Here is an 18,540-nt window from a genome sequence, read left to right as displayed (position 1 = left end):
AATTGGACAAATATTCAACAATAGTATTCACTGCAAGAAACAATAAGTCTAGTTAGGGGCCAGAGGCATACGTATGTGTTTCATGCTGCAGTGTTGTTGACACTCACCAGAACATGATGGGAAGAAAGGGGGAGTGTCAGCTGCTGGTTCTATGCAGCAAGTGAGAGAGTGGTAGGCAGACTGTGTTTGGAAGCAAGAGACATTTTTACATCCTCACTTCAGTATAAAGTGAAATCAGATATATATTCAGATAAAATCAGCTGTGTTCTCAGATCCCACTGTAACCACAGTCTCAAAAAATCACCAAATATTCAGCAGAAACAGCAAAATATTTATGACAACATAGATGCTAATATCCCAGCTTTACTATTTGGAGGAGGATGATATGATGAGGATGATATGCTGAGGATGAGGATGATATGCTGAGGATGAGGATGATATGCTGAGGATGAGGATGATATGCTGAGGATGAGGATGATATGCTGAGGATGAGGATGATATGCTGAGGATGAGGATGATATGCTGAGGATGAGGATGATATGCTGAGGATGAGGATGATATGCTGAGGATGAGGATGATATGCTGAGGATGAGGATGATATGCTGAGGATGAGGATGATATGCTGAGGATGAGGATGATATGCTGAGGATGAGGATGATATGCTGAGGATGAGGATGATATGCTGAGGATGAGGATGATATGCTGAGGATGAGGATGATATGCTGAGGATGAGGATGATATGCTGAGGATGAGGATGATATGCTGAGGATGAGGATGATATGCTGAGGATGAGGATGATATGCTGAGGATGAGGATGATATGCTGAGGATGAGGATGATATGCTGAGGATGAGGATGATATGCTGAGGATGAGGATGATATGCTGAGGATGAGGATGATATGCTGAGGATGAGGATGATATGCTGAGGATGAGGATGATATGCTGAGGATGAGGATGATATGCTGAGGATGAGGATGATATGCTGAGGATGAGGATGATATGCTGAGGATGAGGATGATATGCTGAGGATGAGGATGATATGCTGAGGATGAGGATGATATGCTGAGGATGAGGATGATATGCTGAGGATGAGGATGATATGCTGAGGATGAGGATGATATGCTGAGGATGAGGATGATATGCTGAGGATGAGGATGATATGCTGAGGATGAGGATGATATGCTGAGGATGAGGATGATATGCTGAGGATGAGGATGATATGCTGAGGATGAGGATGATATGCTGAGGATGAGGATGATATGCTGAGGATGAGGATGATATGCTGAGGATGAGGATGATATGCTGAGGATGAGGATGATATGCTGAGGATGAGGATGATATGCTGAGGATGAGGATGATATGCTGAGGATGAGGATGATATGCTGAGGATGAGGATGATATGATGAGGATGAGGATGATATGATGAGGATGATATGCTGAGGATGAGGATGATATGCTGAGGATGAGGATGATATGCTGAGGATGAGGATGATATGCTGAGGATGAGGATGATATGCTGAGGATGAGGATGATATGCTGAGGATGAGGATGATATGCTGAGGATGAGGATGATATGCTGAGGATGAGGATGATATGCTGAGGATGATATGCTGAGGATGAGGATGATATGCTGAGGATGAGGATGATATGCTGAGGATGAGGATGATATGCTGAGGATGAGGATGATATGCTGAGGATGAGGATGATATGCTGAGGATGAGGATGATATGCTGAGGATGAGGATGATATGCTGAGGATGAGGATGATATGCTGAGGATGAGGATGATATGCTGAGGATGAGGATGATATGCTGAGGATGAGGATGATATGCTGAGGATGAGGATGAGGATGATATGCTGAGGATGAGGATGAGGATGATATGCTGAGGATGAGGATGAGGATGATATGCTGAGGATGAGGATGAGGATGATATGCTGAGGATGAGGATGAGGATGATATGCTGAGGATGAGGATGAGGATGATATGCTGAGGATGAGGATGAGGATGATATGCTGAGGATGAGGATGAGGATGATATGCTGAGGATGAGGATGAGGATGATATGATGGTGATAGGATGAGGATGATATGATGGTGATAGGATGAGGATGATATGATGGTGATAGGATGAGGATGATATGATGGTGATAGGATGAGGATGATATGATGGTGATAGGATGAGGATGATATGATGGTGATAGGATGAGGATGATATGATGGTGATAGGATGAGGATGATATGATGGTGATAGGATGAGGATGATATGATGGTGATAGGATGAGGATGATATGATGGTGATAGGATGAGGATGATATGATGGTGATAGGATGAGGATGATATGATGGTGATAGGATGAGGATGATATGATGGTGATAGGATGAGGATGATATGATGGTGATAGGATGAGGATGATATGATGGTGATAGGATGAGGATGATATGATGGTGATAGGATGAGGATGAGGATGATATGACGAGGATGAGGATGATATGACGAGGATGAGGATGATATGACGAGGATGATATGACGACGGTGATATGACGACGGTGATATGACGACGATGATATGACGACGATGATATGATGGTGATAGGATGAGGATGATATGATGGTGATAGGATGAGGATGATATGATGGTGATAGGATGAGGATGATTTGATGGTGATAGGATGAGGATGATTTGATGAGGATGGTGATGAGGATGGTGATTTGATGAGGATGGTGATGAGGATGGTGATTTGATGAGGATGGTGATGAGGATGGTGATTTGATGAGGATGGTGATGAGGATGGTGATTTGATGAGGATGAGGATGGTGATTTGATGAGGATGAGGATGGTGATTTGATGAGGATGGTGATTTGATGAGGATGAGGATGGTGATGAGGATGGTGATTTGATGAGGATGAGGATGGTGATGAGGATGGTGATTTGATGAGGATGAGGATGGTGATGAGGATGGTGATTTGATGAGGATGAGGATGGTGATGAGGATGGTGATTTGATGAGGATGAGGATGGTGATTTGATGAGGATGGTGATTTGATGAGGATGAGGATGGTGATTTGATGAGGATGAGGATGGTGATGAGGATGGTGATTTGATGAGGATGAGGATGGTGATTTGATGAGGATGAGGATGGTGATGAGGATGGTGATTTGATGAGGATGAGGATGGTGATGAGGATGGTGATTTGATGAGGATGAGGATGGTGATGAGGATGGTGATTTGATGAGGATGAGGATGGTGATGAGGATGGTGATTTGATGAGGATGAGGATGGTGATGAGGATGGTGATTTGATGAGGATGAGGATGGTGATGAGGATGGTGATTTGATGAGGATGAGGATGGTGATGAGGATGGTGATTTGATGAGGATGAGGATGGTGATGGTGATGGTGATTTGATGTGGATGAGGATGGGGATGGTGATGGTGATTTGATGAGGATGAGGATGAGGATGGTGATGGTGATTTGATGAGGATGAGGATGAGGATGAGGATGGTGATGGTGATTTGATGAGGATGAGGATGAGGATGAGGATGGTGATGGTGATGGTGATTTGATGAGGATGAGGATGGTGATGGTGATGGTGATTTGATGAGGATGAGGATGGTGATGGTGATTTGATGAGGATGAGGATGGTGATGGTGATTTGATGAGGATGAGGATGGTGATGGTGATTTGATGAGGATGAGGATGGTGATGGTGATGGTGATGGTGATTTGATGAGGATGGTGATGGTGATGGTGATGGTGATTTGATGAGGATGAGGATGGTGATGGTGATGGTGATGGTGATTTGATGAGGATGAGGATGGTGATGGTGATGGTGATTTGATGAGGATGAGGATGGTGATGGTGATATGATGAGGATGATGATTATTAAAAAATGGTGATACCGCAGATGATAGGGTTAGAAAGAGAAAAATTTAGAAAATAAAATGGTCCACAAATAAACGTAAACCATATATTTTTGTTTATTTTATTTCATCTTGTATTATCAAATTGTAGACAATCAATAAATTGCATACATTTAGAATGGGTATTATGTTAGTTTTTTTAGGTAGATATTTTGTCAGTAAAATAGCTTATAATTTTGATGAGTCAGAACATGTTAAAAGTTAATTTTTCTCAAGAAGCCTTTTGAAAAGTAGTTAACCTTAATCAGGACTGATTGATATTCAGGCAAACATGGTATAAAGAATGTCATCAGAAGTCTCAAATTTTGCTGCCTCGCACACTCATGTTCTATAGTTGCTGGTTATTGAACACTTTGAAAGGTGAATGGTTTAAAAATGTGAGTTACCAGAATGAATTCTTTAGATGACCCATGGGCATGTTGGCATGGCATAGTGCCACTATTTTTCGTAGTAGTTCCACAGGTTTTTGTAGTTGCAACCTCCAGAGGAGAAAATTTTTAGGTGAGATTATACAGTTGTGATTATTAGGAAGAAGACGGCAGGTCTAATCAAGGCAGTTATTGGGAGAGGTAGTGTTTTATGGTGCCATGACCAGATATACTCGGGATGTTTACTGATTAATAAGGGACAGATACTGTGGAGACCTAGTGGATAAAGTTTGTGTAATTGTTGTATGATGCTAAACAGAATGCGAAGGTAGTATTAAAAGTTTGACCTAGCAAATAAATGCTCTTTTCATTATTTTTTTTAATTTTCCAATGTAATCTCCTTATAAATTTATAAACTTCTCCCAGTGATGCTCCCGTCTGTATAAGAAATCCAAAAGTCTTCCTCTACAAAATAATTGTTTGTTGTTGATGGCCCCTCTATTTGGCAAAAATTTCTGTCTTCAAAATTTAATTTTCAGGTGAGTGAACAAAAAAGTCACTTCGGCATATATATCCGGCAAGGAGAGTGATCAAGCAACTGAAACCACAGTTTGTGGATTTTTGCCATGGCAACCATAGATGTGTGAGGTGGTGCAGAGTGAGCAATAGTGGCGCACAGCATGCCGTCAGCTTTCTCACCCCTAAATTTTTAAATCCGTATGTGACAAACATGTGCTTTAGATATTCTCGTAGCCTCTGCAGTATCTTTCACCTCAATTCAATGATTCTCTAGTGTCATTTGGTGAATTTGAGCAATGCTCTCATCTGTGGTTACAGGTTCAAGCTGCCCCAGACATTAGTAACCCAGGCTGGTATAGCCATGTTTAAGTTCAGCTGCCCAAAATTTCACAGTGGTAAATGATATTTCTGAGTCCAACTCATGTTTAATTTGATTAGGTGTATTGCCTTTCAAAATCAAAACTTTAGTCATGGCTCTGTACCCAATTTTTCCCATTTTCACAAACACTTGCATTGAATTACTAAAATGACTGTCAAACAGCAGCTCATCCAAAGTGGCTGAAATTTTGGCGTTTGCCTTACCAAGTATGCATAAACAAATTCCCCATCATTAGTTGACAAGTGCTGTTATCTTCAAGTTAAGGTTGTAAACTTTTCAAACTACCTTTGTACATTTGTTTAAAGGTATTGACCCACAAGGGCACAATACCAGTCACAATGAGGTGTCCTGGGTGGTTGGGTTTATGGGCTTGTGGATGAGGGAAGCTTATAAAAAGTGAGGGACCAGGGAGTCATGAGAGTAAAGAGGAAGGCACCCATGGGAGAGGTTTTAATAAAGATGTAGGGATGTGAGCGTATTGAATACCATGTTGGATATCTAGGAAGGGATTATAATACTGCAGACCAGCTTATAGGTGTGTGTGTCAAATAGCTTGTGTAGGCACTTACTTACCCCTGGCTTGGGCCTTAGTTACCATATGCCTGCTCCACATTCCTCCTCCATTTCTGGTTCCGAGCGTCCTACCACCACTCACCCGAGTAGTTTCTCTTAATCTGTTCTCCTAAAGGTGAGGCTTTCACAACCGTACATAACCACTGGCATAATCATTCTTTGGTACAGTCTGATCTTAAAACTTCTTGAGAAAAGACCTTTTTTCACAAAGCTCCTGGCATCCAGCGCAATTTGGTCTATCAATTACTCATAAGATTTTGAATGCATCCCTGTTGGTTTTTAAACGATTTTTGAACAAATTCTAAGTTGATTTCTGAATGAATCGTAAGTTGATTTTTGAACATGTGCATAGTGTACGTGATGTCTCTGCCAGGGGAATTCCTGCCGCATCTAGAAATGAATTTTCATGCAGGCAAAAGGGGACGGGTCTATACGAGCTGAGCGGAATAAAGTTGAATGGGCGAATGCCAATCGCTTTTTATATGGTTGACTGGGTTTGTAAATTATCAGTGTTGTTATAATTACTAGTGAATTCCATAGATTCAGACTACCAGAATGGAAATAAATGACCAACAGGAATAACAGGCAACAAAGATTACATATTGTCTTCTCTGTGTATCCAAGAAAGTGAAGTTTTGACAGAAAATTTTTGGCCAGACCACTACACTACTAAGGGCCAAAGTTCTATTCTGTGAGTAGCATGGAAAATGCGTTGTACGAACACGTAATAACGCCTAACCAGAGAATAAATGCGGGATAACTAAAGCGGTGATTGTGGCAGGGTTAGTGAAGTTAACCAGAGAATACGTTTTGACACTGGCGGGAATAGTTACAGAATTAGTGATGACAAGATTGTTTTTTAAAACGAGGAAGGAGAAGAAACGGACTTACACAAATTACGGAAGAATATGACGATTCAAAATTTATATAAAAATTTCGTACGCCTACTTTTCGATTTCATGCTTCAGAAGCTAGAGAATATGAATGAAATGTGGAACTGTTTCCTAACATAAAACTTTTTACTTTTAGTAGGCCTAATAGGCATTTGATATTGGTACTTCGTGAATTATAGCCCGTCGTGTTATAAAAATGACCATTTGTGTCAAAACAGTGTCATTTATTTGGTGTGTGTAACAATTGCTGCAATATTAGGCAGGCCTCTTTCGTTTTATCTAGCAGAAAGTGACAAAATACACGTAACCAGATCAAGGAACCACACCAGTCTTGGGTACAATTTGTATTAACAGCTTTTCTAGTATTAGACAATGACATTTCATTTTTTCATGTAGCAAAACATTGACCAACTTCAATGATGTAATAGTCTCCCAGAAAAGAAAGTACGCCACATAAAGTGGTGGCAAGATTACATAGGAAAAAAAAACTAGGACTTAAGGATTGAAGAAATGTATACTGCCTTGCTTGTCTCTTGTCTTTACTCATTTTATGTATCCTATATTTTATTTTATGTCACAAAACAGCAAGTTACTAGCTAATAGGCAGTAAAGGCTGCAAATTTTCTGAAGAGTTCTTGTTCTGCCGTTTACAAATAATCCCATCCAGTATTAATTGCGAGATTCTTTTTAAGAGGGGCAGGATGTCAAACCGGCCGACTGCGAGCAGGAGAGGCACAACAGGACTTTTAATTTCCACTGGCCTGAATATAGTTTGATGGCACGCATTACAAAATATTACATGTTTGAATTCCACACAGCGAAATACAGATACTTGTGATGTGTGCTGTGTGAAGAGGTGTGGTACTGCACTTTGGCACACTTAAGACCAAATAACATGTCTTACGTTCCCTCGAACATATATGTTTTATGTATCAGACCCTTCAGAAAGATGTGCGCTACAAAATGAAGGTATTTTTGAAAAGTCGATTTTTTAAATTTTTGGCGTCCTACCTCAAATGCTCAAGGGAGGGGTAGCGCCACTATCTAATATTGCCCTGGTTCGGAAATATCGTAGACCCAGATGTGATGCACAGAGCAATCTGAGTTGTAGTGGGGAGGTGGTAGTATCCATGTGACCCATGTTTACGTTAAGTGATTTTGCTGTTTCCTCTTCGTTTATTGCTCTCACATCAAATGAGAACAAAACCGATTTCTGTGGCCAGGAACTATCAAGTGAATTAAAGACATTCACGTAATTATGGAAGGCTGAAATATGTTGTTAGTTTCGGATTTTATTTTGTTGCCACCTTTCTGACAGTCAAGTGTTTATCGCCTTGTAGAACACTGAAGTTATTTTTGTCGGTTTGTTAAAGAAATTTTACTTTTATTAATCTTTCCTGCTGAGACAGTCAATTTATTTGAAACAAAGTGATTAATTCCACACTATTGGCTAGTTTCAACTGTTCGTTGCATTTAAAGTTCATATTTTCATCTTCTAGAACCAAACATGAAATAATACAGTACTGGTGCTCCAAGAAAATGCACATGAATCTGGACATACGAATGTGCACTTTAAGCCGAATTATGCATTTGAGTATGGTTCACAAAATTCCCATGCTCTTGGAGTATCCTCTAATGTCTTGTGTGTGTTTTTTTTTATTATTATTATTATTATTATTATTATTATTATTATTATTATTATTATTATTATGACATCTTGTAAGATCTTCTAATGTTTTGCATATACGAACATACGGGCTTCCTGCGTCGTCATAGCTGCGCAAGCGCGGCAATGCCTGTTATCTGGCGTTCTCTGGTAACTGCTGAAATGAATCTATTTCTAACAGGTCACGGGAAAATATTCCAAATGATTGTTTGAAGAGCGTTACTTTCGAAGAAAATTTCCTTTTACGCAAGATGAACTCTGCGCGCAAATGTCTGATGAATTTCTTAAATCGCAGAGCATTTGAATCTCATTCAAAAATCAAATCTTGGAGGACAACCATTTAGAATATTTTCGAGCCCAGAACAACAGACATTTATGTCGTCGTCAAAAATTTTACTGGCACATTTCTGTGATGTATCTTAAAGTGTACCACATGCAAAAAGATAAACATTATGTGTGAAAGCTTAGCTTCTCTTGCATCTTATTATTCTTAGAGACCAATATTATACGTGTAAGCTTTTCTTTTCTTTTCTTGTAGCAACACTATGTATAGTAATTTAAACCATTACCTTTTCCTATTTGTATGTTCGCGTTACTTAACAGTGATGTTGCTATTGGCTGACTACGTCACGTATCCTATGCTCTGAGTATCCTCTGTCATTGACTGGCAAGATCGCTTGACATGAGCTAGGACTGACTTACAAAAGCGCATCGCAGTCTTGATTTCAATCCTTCGGAAACTAACATGCGGTGTTTGGTGGAATTCGAATTTATACTTTTGTGTAATATGAAAACATGCAATGTACATGTTGCTGCCTATCATACATCTTTCCAAAACGTGTTTTTTTCCTCTGAGTTTCGTTTTCTAAGTGCCGGGAAATTCTGTGCCAGTGTATAAAACCACAACTATTGAAAGGATTGACAAGTTCTACAGTTCCGAGGAAAAGTATACTGTTACTTACCACGGAAAAAGTGTATTTTCATCTGGGAGAAAGTGTATTTTTAACGGGGAAATCTGGGATTTTTTTTCCTAGTCCATGTATACACCTGTAGGTGGTCCACTGTTGATCTGTTGCATCTAAACCCACATTGGTAGTCTCCTACAGCTTCATCAGGTGCTAGCATCCTATTTAGGAGACACAGAGATAGTATTTTATAGCTGACATCTAGCAGAGATATTCCCCCATAATTGTCCCATACCAGGGGGTCATTCTTTTTCAGTAATGGACAGATGATGGCCATTTTCCAATCTTCTGAGAGACTTTCTTGCTGCCAGACCTTTCATATGAGGCTTGTCATGGTTCTTACATGGTCAGGTCTTCTATTTTTTATGAGCTCTGCAACAATTTGGTCTTCCCCATCCGCTTTGTTGTTTTGTGAGATTAGTCACTTCTGTGTCCAGTTTGTGGGGACTCAAAAGGAAGTAGTTCTGTGGGGTCTTTGCAATTGAGGAGCTGGTGTAGGCAGTGTGCTACATAACCACGCGTGTCATATGAACAGTTATGCCTTTGTCTGGAGGTACGATGATCAGGTCAGCATGTTTTAAGATGATAGAGGCAGGGTTTTTTTTCTGGCTGTGAGGTTGACCTCATGGTGACTAAATCTGGGGAAGGGAGATGATGTGATGCTGAGAGTTAGGAATTCCTGATGATTAGAAGGATACGGTAAAGGGGCGATGGGGAAGGATCATGATTGGGAGCAGGTAAAAACTTGGTGATGTAGGATTTGATGTTTGCATTGGACAGCTGGACAGGAGTATTTATACTGTGGGGTAATGTGCAGGAAACTAGACCTAAACCGAACCAGCATAATTGAATTTGGGTGTAGGGTCATTGGACAGGACTTAGGGGAGAAAGTAGTTCCAGGATGTAGCAAACGAAGGTCAGTGAACTCAGGTTGCACATCTGCAAGACATTAATAGAAAACTTCATGTGGTGGCTGTGGTGGTTGAGCAATGTGTGTCAGTTAAGTGGTTGTCCATTTCAGTTGTGTTTGCTGCTCCATATCTCTTGTATTTGGCAGATAACAATCTATCGTGAGGTAGAGATTTCCTCGTAGGTCTTTCATTAATTGATCTGCCCCTTCCCTCTATCCATTTGTTAAATCACTTCAGAGAGCTGCTGGGACAAGTCCATTAGTAAGGTGCACTGGCATGGGCAGAATTGCTGAAGCTGGACCCTTGCAAACACCTGCGAGCTCAGCACTGAAGCCATGCCAGGGGCTCTGTAAGTCTGACATAGGTATGAGGACATTTAGAAACATTTTGATGGTGCCTTGCAGACCATGTACATCATCCCAACTACAAGAAGACCTGCCCAGATGTATATAAAAACTGCCTGTCCAGCCATGCCGAGCATGTCACTTGATGCCGCCAACATTGTTCCTGCTGTATGGCATCGATGCAAGGCCTTAACATTACTGAGGCAGCCACTGCCAAAATCCTCATGACACTGTTTCTTTCAAGTATTGGCCTGTGATCAACACTTGGCCATGCCCTTGGAACATGGCTGTCATGGATTGATGCCTGGCCATGCCTTTGGACGAGAGTATGCACCTGTGTCTACTGTTGCTTGTTGGAGTAATAAAGTTTATATAAATTCTGTCTGTCTTGCTGCAGCCATCCTCATCTCCAAGAGACTCCCGTAGTCCTTGCCAACCCAACAAACCCACAGTGCCCATGTGGGAGAACCATAGTCATCCCGACAAATAAGAGCAGCGGGTCTTCCATCCCTCCATAGTAGTCATTGTACCCCTGACCTGCTACAGATGTTATGGCTGATTCTGTGCCCATTTTCTTTCATTATTAAGCTAATGATGTAGTTTAATTCAGTGGAATATTAAGCCATAACTTACTATTCCACTGACATTAAACTACAGCATTAGCTAAATTATGAAAGAAAATGGGCACAGAATTAGCCGTAACAGCTGTAGCAAATCAGGAGTACAAGCACTGTTACAGAGGGGTGCAAGACATGCTGTTTTTATTTGTCAGGATGGCATTCCATATTAGTGATTAAGTTTTATGTAAAACACATTTTTCTCATTTCCCTGTGCAACAAGATGGTTGAAGTGTGCAAAAAAAATTCTTTAGTCTTGGGTGATCTCCACAGTTATTCATTTAAGCTCTGTTGTCAAAATATGTAGAACACCACACACATTGGATTTATAAATGATGTGTTCACTGTATGTAGTGCATTACCTTTTTGTTTCAGGTTTTGTACAGTTCATTGAATCAATACCTGTAGCAGAGGTTCTTGCTACAGAAGGTAGTATTCTGAATTTTTTTCGGAAACACAATCAGTCAGAAACTGGCCCCTATGGTATAGCATCTGAAGTCATGGACACCTACGTGCGAAGCTGTGGTTAGTATATCTATACTACTACATAAATCCAAGTTGTTGTTTAACATTGTTACTGAAAATGTTGAAAAGTGCGTCAGCAATTTAATTCAGATTTATATGCAATACTCTAATGAACTTTTGGATGGACATGGAATGAATATTTTCAGTATATTTAATAAATAAATAAATGTATCTCTAATACATAAAGGGGAAACATTTTTACCAAAAATTAAAAACTTCTAAACCGATGTACTGCAAATGTTTACATGAAATTCTAATGAACATTTGGAGAGGATATATATTTTTAACTAGTTAGTGCCCACTATGTCACTCATGTAGACTGTGTGATCTGCACGGATTTTTAAAATTTTTGTTTCTTTTGTCGAATTTTTGTTTTATTTACAAATTGCAAAACCTTAACTTTTCATGCCAATTAAGGCCCTAGAAGCAGAGTCTTCTCTGAATGTACTTCTGACCAAAATGCAGTTGTGTTGCTGGACTTGAAGATTTTTGTTAATCATGCCTTTTGTGTTCTTGCAGTGATATTGCCATAGAAACTTTAGTTTCACCCCATTGATGGTTGCATTTCCAGAAACAGTGAAACAAGTGTTTTAATTTGTAACAGATAAGCAAACACAAATTATTTTACATGACCCCCTAATGAACATACATGAATTTTTGTAACTGCAATGTACAGATTTTCAGTTAAAATCAACTCCAAGGAAGAAAATGCTGTGCAGCGCTGCGAAAATGTGTGCTTTCAATTACTATTTTGCAGTCAGTTTAAACTATGGTAGGATGACATTAGACAAATTGTTTCTCCCACATTATTCTTTCTCCATATATATATATATATATATATATACACACACACACACACACACACATATCCATCCACACATATACAGACACAAGCAGACATATTTAAAGACAAAGAGTTTGGGCAGAGATGTCAGTCGAGGCGGAAGTGCAGAGGCAAAGATGATGTTGAATGATAGGTGAGGTACGAGTGGCGGCAACTTGAAATTAGCGGAGATTGAGGCCTGGTGGGTAACGGGAAGAGAGGATATATTGAAGATTTATTGATGACATCTTCATGACATCTTCATGATCTGGACTCACAGTGAAGAACAACTCCAGAATTTCCTCTCCAACCTCAACTCCTTTGGTTCCATCAGATTCACCTGGTCCTACTTCAAATCCCATGCCACTTTCCTTGATGCTGACCTCCACCTGTCCAATGGCCAGCTTCACACGTCCGTCCACATCAAACCCACCAACAAGCAACAGTACCTCCATTATGACAGCTGCCACCCATTCCACATCAAACGGTCCCTTCCCTACAGCCTAGGTCTTCGTGGCAAACGAATGTGCTCCAGTCTGGAATCCCTGAACCATTACACCAACAACCTGACAACAGCTTTCGCATCCCGCAACTACCCTCCCGACTTGGTACAGAAGCAAATAACCAGAGCCACTTCCTCATCCCCTCAAACCCAGAATCCCCCACAGAAGAACCACAAAAGTGCCCCACTTGTGACAGGATACTTTCCGGGACTGGACCAGACTCTGAATGTGGCTCTCCAGCAGGGATACGACTTCCTCAAATCCTGCCCTGAAATGAGATCCATCCTTCATGAAATCCTCCCCACTCCACCAAGAGTGTCTTTCCGCCATCCACCTAACCTTCGTAACCTGTTAGTTCATCCCTATGAAATCCCCAAACCACCTTCCCTACCCTCTGGCTCCTATCCTTGTAACTGCCCCCGGTGTAAAACCTGTCCCATGCACCCTCCCACCACCACCTACTCCAGTCCTGTAACCCGTAAGGTGTACACGATCAAAGGCAGAGCCACATGTGAAAGCACCCACGTGATCTACCAACTGACCTGCCCACACTGTGACGCATTCTATGTGGGAATGACCAGCAACAAACTGTCCATTCGCATGAATGGACATAGGCAGACAGTGTTTATTGGTAATGAGGATCACCCTGTGGCTAAACATGCCTTGGTGCACGGCCAGCACATCTTGGCACAGTGTTACACCGTCCGGGTTATCTGGATACTTCCCACCAACACCAACCTATCCGAACTCCGGAGATGGGAACATGCTCTTCAATATATCCTCTCTTCCCGTTACCCACCAGGCCTCAATCTCCGCTAATTTCAAGTTGCCGCCACTCATACCTCACCTGTCATTCATCATCATCTTTGCCTCTGCACTTCCGCCTCGACTGACATCTCTGCCCAAACTCTTTGTCTTTAAATATGTCTGCTTGTGTCCGTATATGTGTGGATGGATATGTGTGTGCGTGCGAGTGTATACCTGTCCTTTTTTCCCCCTAAGGTAAGTCTTTCCGCTCCCGGGATTGGAATGACTCCTTACCCTCTCCCTTAAAACCCACATCCTTTCGTCTTTCCCTCTCCTTCCCTCTTTGCTGATGAGGCAACCGTTGGTTGCGAAAGCTAGAATTTTGTGTGTATGTTTGTTTGTTTGTGTGTCTATCGACCTGCCAGCGCTTTCGTTCGGTAAGTCACCTCATCGTTGTTTTTATATTTGTTTTTTCCCCACGTGGAATGTTTCCCTCTATTATATTGATATATATATATTTTCAAACAAATATGTACAAAACGGGTGCCGTTTCATTTTTTCCTCACGATCAGTTTTATAGCGAACAGGAAAGTTGAATTTACAGCTTATGGGCTTATGATTTGAACGCTACTTCGGAATGTGAATTGCTGAAACTTGATAGTCCTATACATTTGTAGATTAAAACTACATGAAATACTGTCCCTGAAGCTGCAATCAATGAAGTTTTATGGGGGGGGAGGAGAGGCACATGGACAGAGAGAGGGCAGAGGAAGTGATGGTAGAAAGAAGGGGCAAAGTAGTTGTGCGTGTGTATCCAGTTCCCATACACACTAGGCAATTGAGAAGCATTGCTGAAATCGCTTGTAGCTGTATAATATTAAAATAATTTAGTAATAAAATTGTTAAAACCACAACCTTCAATCCATTAATTTGGGTAAACTTAAAAATATCTCTCTCAGTGTGTGTGTGTGTGTGTGTGTGTGTGTGTGTGTGTGTGTGTGTGTATAAATAATAGATACCAAGGTATTGGTTAAGCTTGCTTTCGTACAGAAGAATTGTTGGATACTAGTGAATTCTGGAAAAAACTGGGCTGTTATATGGTAGAAACGAAATTCTTGTCTTTATAATGAGCATATCTTGCTAAAAAAGAAAAGAAGATTATTTTAAAAAGTTGAATGGTCTAAATGCTGTTATAAAACTAATACATATTTTGTGGCAGTGAAAGTGGAAAAATTGACACCCGTCCAGTACTGGAAATTCAGACTGCCAACTGCACATCATGAAATACAGTGACTATTTTTGTCTTATTATTCTTGATGAATCTCATACTCTCCAGCTTCGTTTTTACTGAATGAAGGAGCTCTTGTTTTCTTTTGTCAACTTGGGGAACTGGTTTTCTGTTAAAATTCAGGTATTATTTCAGTATCGGAAAACATGGTTGCCGTTTTGGCTTAATTTGGTGAGATGAGAGTACTCGAGAAAATGGTTACCTCGCAGTGCAGTATGTACAACAGTGACTTCAGATTGTTCAGAATAACAATTCTCACAGCAGTAATAAAAATCAAACCATTGTACAGTGTCTGACATTCAGTTATCATTTGCAACTCCTTCTGCTCAGCTCGTTATGCAATCAGGATGGAAATGAATCCTCATGTCACCGATGTCCCGCAAATGCAGTGAATTCAAGCCATTGGCGACACACTCTGTCGATGACTAAAGCTGATATGTTGAAAACAAAAATGTCTATGGCTATGGGAGAGTGCATTTGGGTGTCTGTGTGGTTGTGTGCGTGAATATGTGTACTACTGCTAGAAAAAAGCTAGCACTTCAAAGCTAGTTTAATGCTGTTTTCTGTTACACGTTTCCGTGATCTATGTAGCAATCTGCTATAACAATCTTCAAATCATCTTTGAAAGACAACAACTCATGCATTTCCCTGAGGAAACACTTTATGGAGTCTTTGCCATTTAAATCTGAAAAATATAAAGATATAATGAAGTTCGCCCAGAAGTTTGTGCCACTGTCAGGCTTAAAATTTTACTATAGTTGATTTATGGCAGAACTGTTTGTTACTTACTTTCATGTTCCGTGGATCATTTTGCACGATAAATCGTCATTATGGAGAATGAGTCATTTTACAAATTTTATTTAAAGTTCTGATAGTTGTTGTTTCTGTAGTTGCTTATTTGTTGATTTGACATCATATTCATAAAACAAAGTTATTTGTTGCAAGGGAGAAAAGTCAGTTTTTTCCCAATTCAGTAAATATTATACTAAATCTTTGTTTGTACATGTAATAACCTATTACACTGTGCTGAAGACCTAAATAAAGGTTGTGAAAAGGTGATACCAGTTAATTTTTCTTCCACTTTGTGGACTTTTTTGTTACACTCGAAATTATGTAAATATGACATACCTGGTTATTGCATCCATGCCTTGAATTATGAAAATTGTATTAAACGCTCACACATTTCTCAGACTACTTGAGCAGGTAATAGAGCACTTTTTTTTTTACTCATAGTGACTAGGTGCCTCAAATTCCATGTAATCTTCAAAACTCCACGGTGAAACATGATCTTAACAAGCATCTGTTGATTTTCCAATTAATATACACATGGATGAGCATAATGATATTTTACTGCTTATTGTGCTTTCTCAGTGGATGTTATTGCATGCTTCACATATCTGTAAACAACAATTTACTAAATTTATTTACTAAATTTGCATCCATTCTTAATACAGGGGTATTTAAATCATTTTAATCATTTTCTTTACACAAGTTGTCAGTACATTAGATTGTTCAGTAGTGTAATTTTTTAAACAAATGTCAATGCAAAATTTTTAATTTCAGCTGGATATTGTGTTATCACATACTTGCTTGGTGTCGGTGATCGTCATCTTGATAATCTCTTGCTAACAACCAGTGGAAAACTGTTCCATATTGACTTTGGGTACATTCTGGGTCGTGATCCAAAGCCACTACCTCCACCAATGAAGCTGAGCAAAGAAATGGTTGAAGCTATGGGTGGTATCAATTCAGAACATTATCAGGAATTCAGGAAACAGTGCTATACAGCTTTCCTCCATCTGAGAAGGTAAATATAACAACGAAAACAATCAATTTTTGACAAAAAGTTTAAACTGCAAAGTGTTGATTAATTAATTATTTTGAGAAGGTAAATATATTACACAGAAAAGAATTATTGTGATCTAAAGCATTAGTAATGCTAAGACAGGCATTTTTGTTTTAAATGTATGTTATACCGGTAACTACATCTTAAGTTGTTAATATCCAAACAATATTAACTGCCATTTACCCTCTGTAGATAATTGATATTTGAAAAGGATATGCAAATTGTTTATTCTTTGTGTTAATATCAATCTTTTGTGCAATATTTGTTGACTACTTAACTCTCACCACTGGCAAGAAACAGTAGCACACTCAGTAATGTAAGTAGATTGAAAATGATTGTGAAATTAAAAACAAATTGAATCTTTGCAGTTTACACACAGCCTTATTTGTTACATTTTTCACAATTAAATTGTGTAGTTCTGTTCTTGTGTAATTAACTTATTTCCTTCTTTTAAGTGGACATGCTGCAGTGTTGTTTTGTGTAACAGCAGTACACACAGCAAATCTCCACAGACGCCAAAACTTTTTGCACAGCTAATAGTACACATTATATCTTCAAATGTCCTGATGACAAAAAAATATTCTTACAATTTAATAATCTGTTTCTATTTATTTCAGGCATGCAAACTTAATGCTGAATCTGTTTTCTCTTATGGTGGATGCAAGTGTACCAGACATTGCTCTAGAACCTGATAAAGCAGTGAAGAAGGTTCAAGACAAACTACGTCTTGATCTTGGAGATGAAGAGGCAGTACACTACATGCAGAATTTGCTGGACTTGTCGGTTACTGCAGTAATGGCTGCTCTAGTTGAACAATTCCATAAGTTTGCTCAATACTGGAGGAAATGACTGACCTTTTTTTATTTACTGATACAAGTAATAACAGTAAGTTAGGAGATTGTGTCAAATACTTGTGCTTGCCAGGTGTGATGTCACAGTGGGAGGTCATGTATGGTTATGTTCAGAGTAAGTGGAAGACCCATCAGTATGAAAGGATGTTTGTTGTGAAGAATTTTTTATGACTTTTGATTGACAGGTTTTAATTTATTGTGAGGACCTTAAATGGATGTAGATATTTTGTGCCACTGACAGTTGCAATTCAGTCTTTCAAACATGGAGATTTTATTTTGATGAAGATAAATATGTAAATATTGTACAGTAATTGAAGAAAATTGACTTTTGAATGAGTGTGTGTTTTTGTGGACTTTTGTAACCAAGAACTGTGGGTAGAAACATTATTTAATAAAAAAAGAGAAATTATGTCACAAAGTTTTTCATTGCTTTTGCCTATGTTTTACCAAGTCAGACAAATTCAACACCCACCACAGTAGTAGAAGTTTTAAAGAAACTGACTTGAGTTTTGTAGTCTCTCCTTGGTAACACCGATCTGGGTCACCTTGATGCTGAAAGTGTACAGTAGTGTGGAATGGTGTTCGTGTAAAAATGTACGCGATACAAACATTCAGGTTTTGTTAACACACCTGTAGTCCTCATAAAGTTTATATATTAAATATGATGATAAGTCATTAGCACAGGTATTCAGTAAGCTCCCACACTGCCCAAGTCACAGCTCATTGAAGAAGTATTCAATTGTGGCACAATATGAACAGTCTATATTTATTCTAAATTGACCCGGTTTTCACTTATCATAGTTCCTG

General features: G+C 39.4%; 1 protein-coding gene across 2 annotated transcripts in view; it reads left to right on the top strand.

The window, feature by feature from the left end:
- LOC124621890 (phosphatidylinositol 3-kinase catalytic subunit type 3) overlaps positions 1-18,136 on the top strand; it is a 103,734-nt gene extending 85,598 nt beyond the window's left edge. For both annotated transcript variants that reach the window (XM_047147362.1, XM_047147361.1), the window contains exons 15-17: positions 11,526-11,675; positions 16,600-16,843; positions 17,500-18,136. In XM_047147362.1, the coding sequence (XP_047003318.1) occupies positions 11,526-11,675; positions 16,600-16,843; positions 17,500-17,731 (626 nt within the window). In that variant the 3' untranslated portion in view covers positions 17,732-18,136. The remainder of the gene's footprint in view (positions 1-11,525; positions 11,676-16,599; positions 16,844-17,499) is intronic.
- Positions 18,137-18,540: the final 404 nt, after the last annotated feature.

The sequence above is a fragment of the Schistocerca americana genome, chromosome 7, assembly GCF_021461395.2.
Source record: "Schistocerca americana isolate TAMUIC-IGC-003095 chromosome 7, iqSchAmer2.1, whole genome shotgun sequence".
Taxonomy (NCBI): domain Eukaryota; kingdom Metazoa; phylum Arthropoda; class Insecta; order Orthoptera; family Acrididae; genus Schistocerca; species Schistocerca americana.
This window is presented reverse-complemented; position numbering and strand designations above follow the sequence as displayed.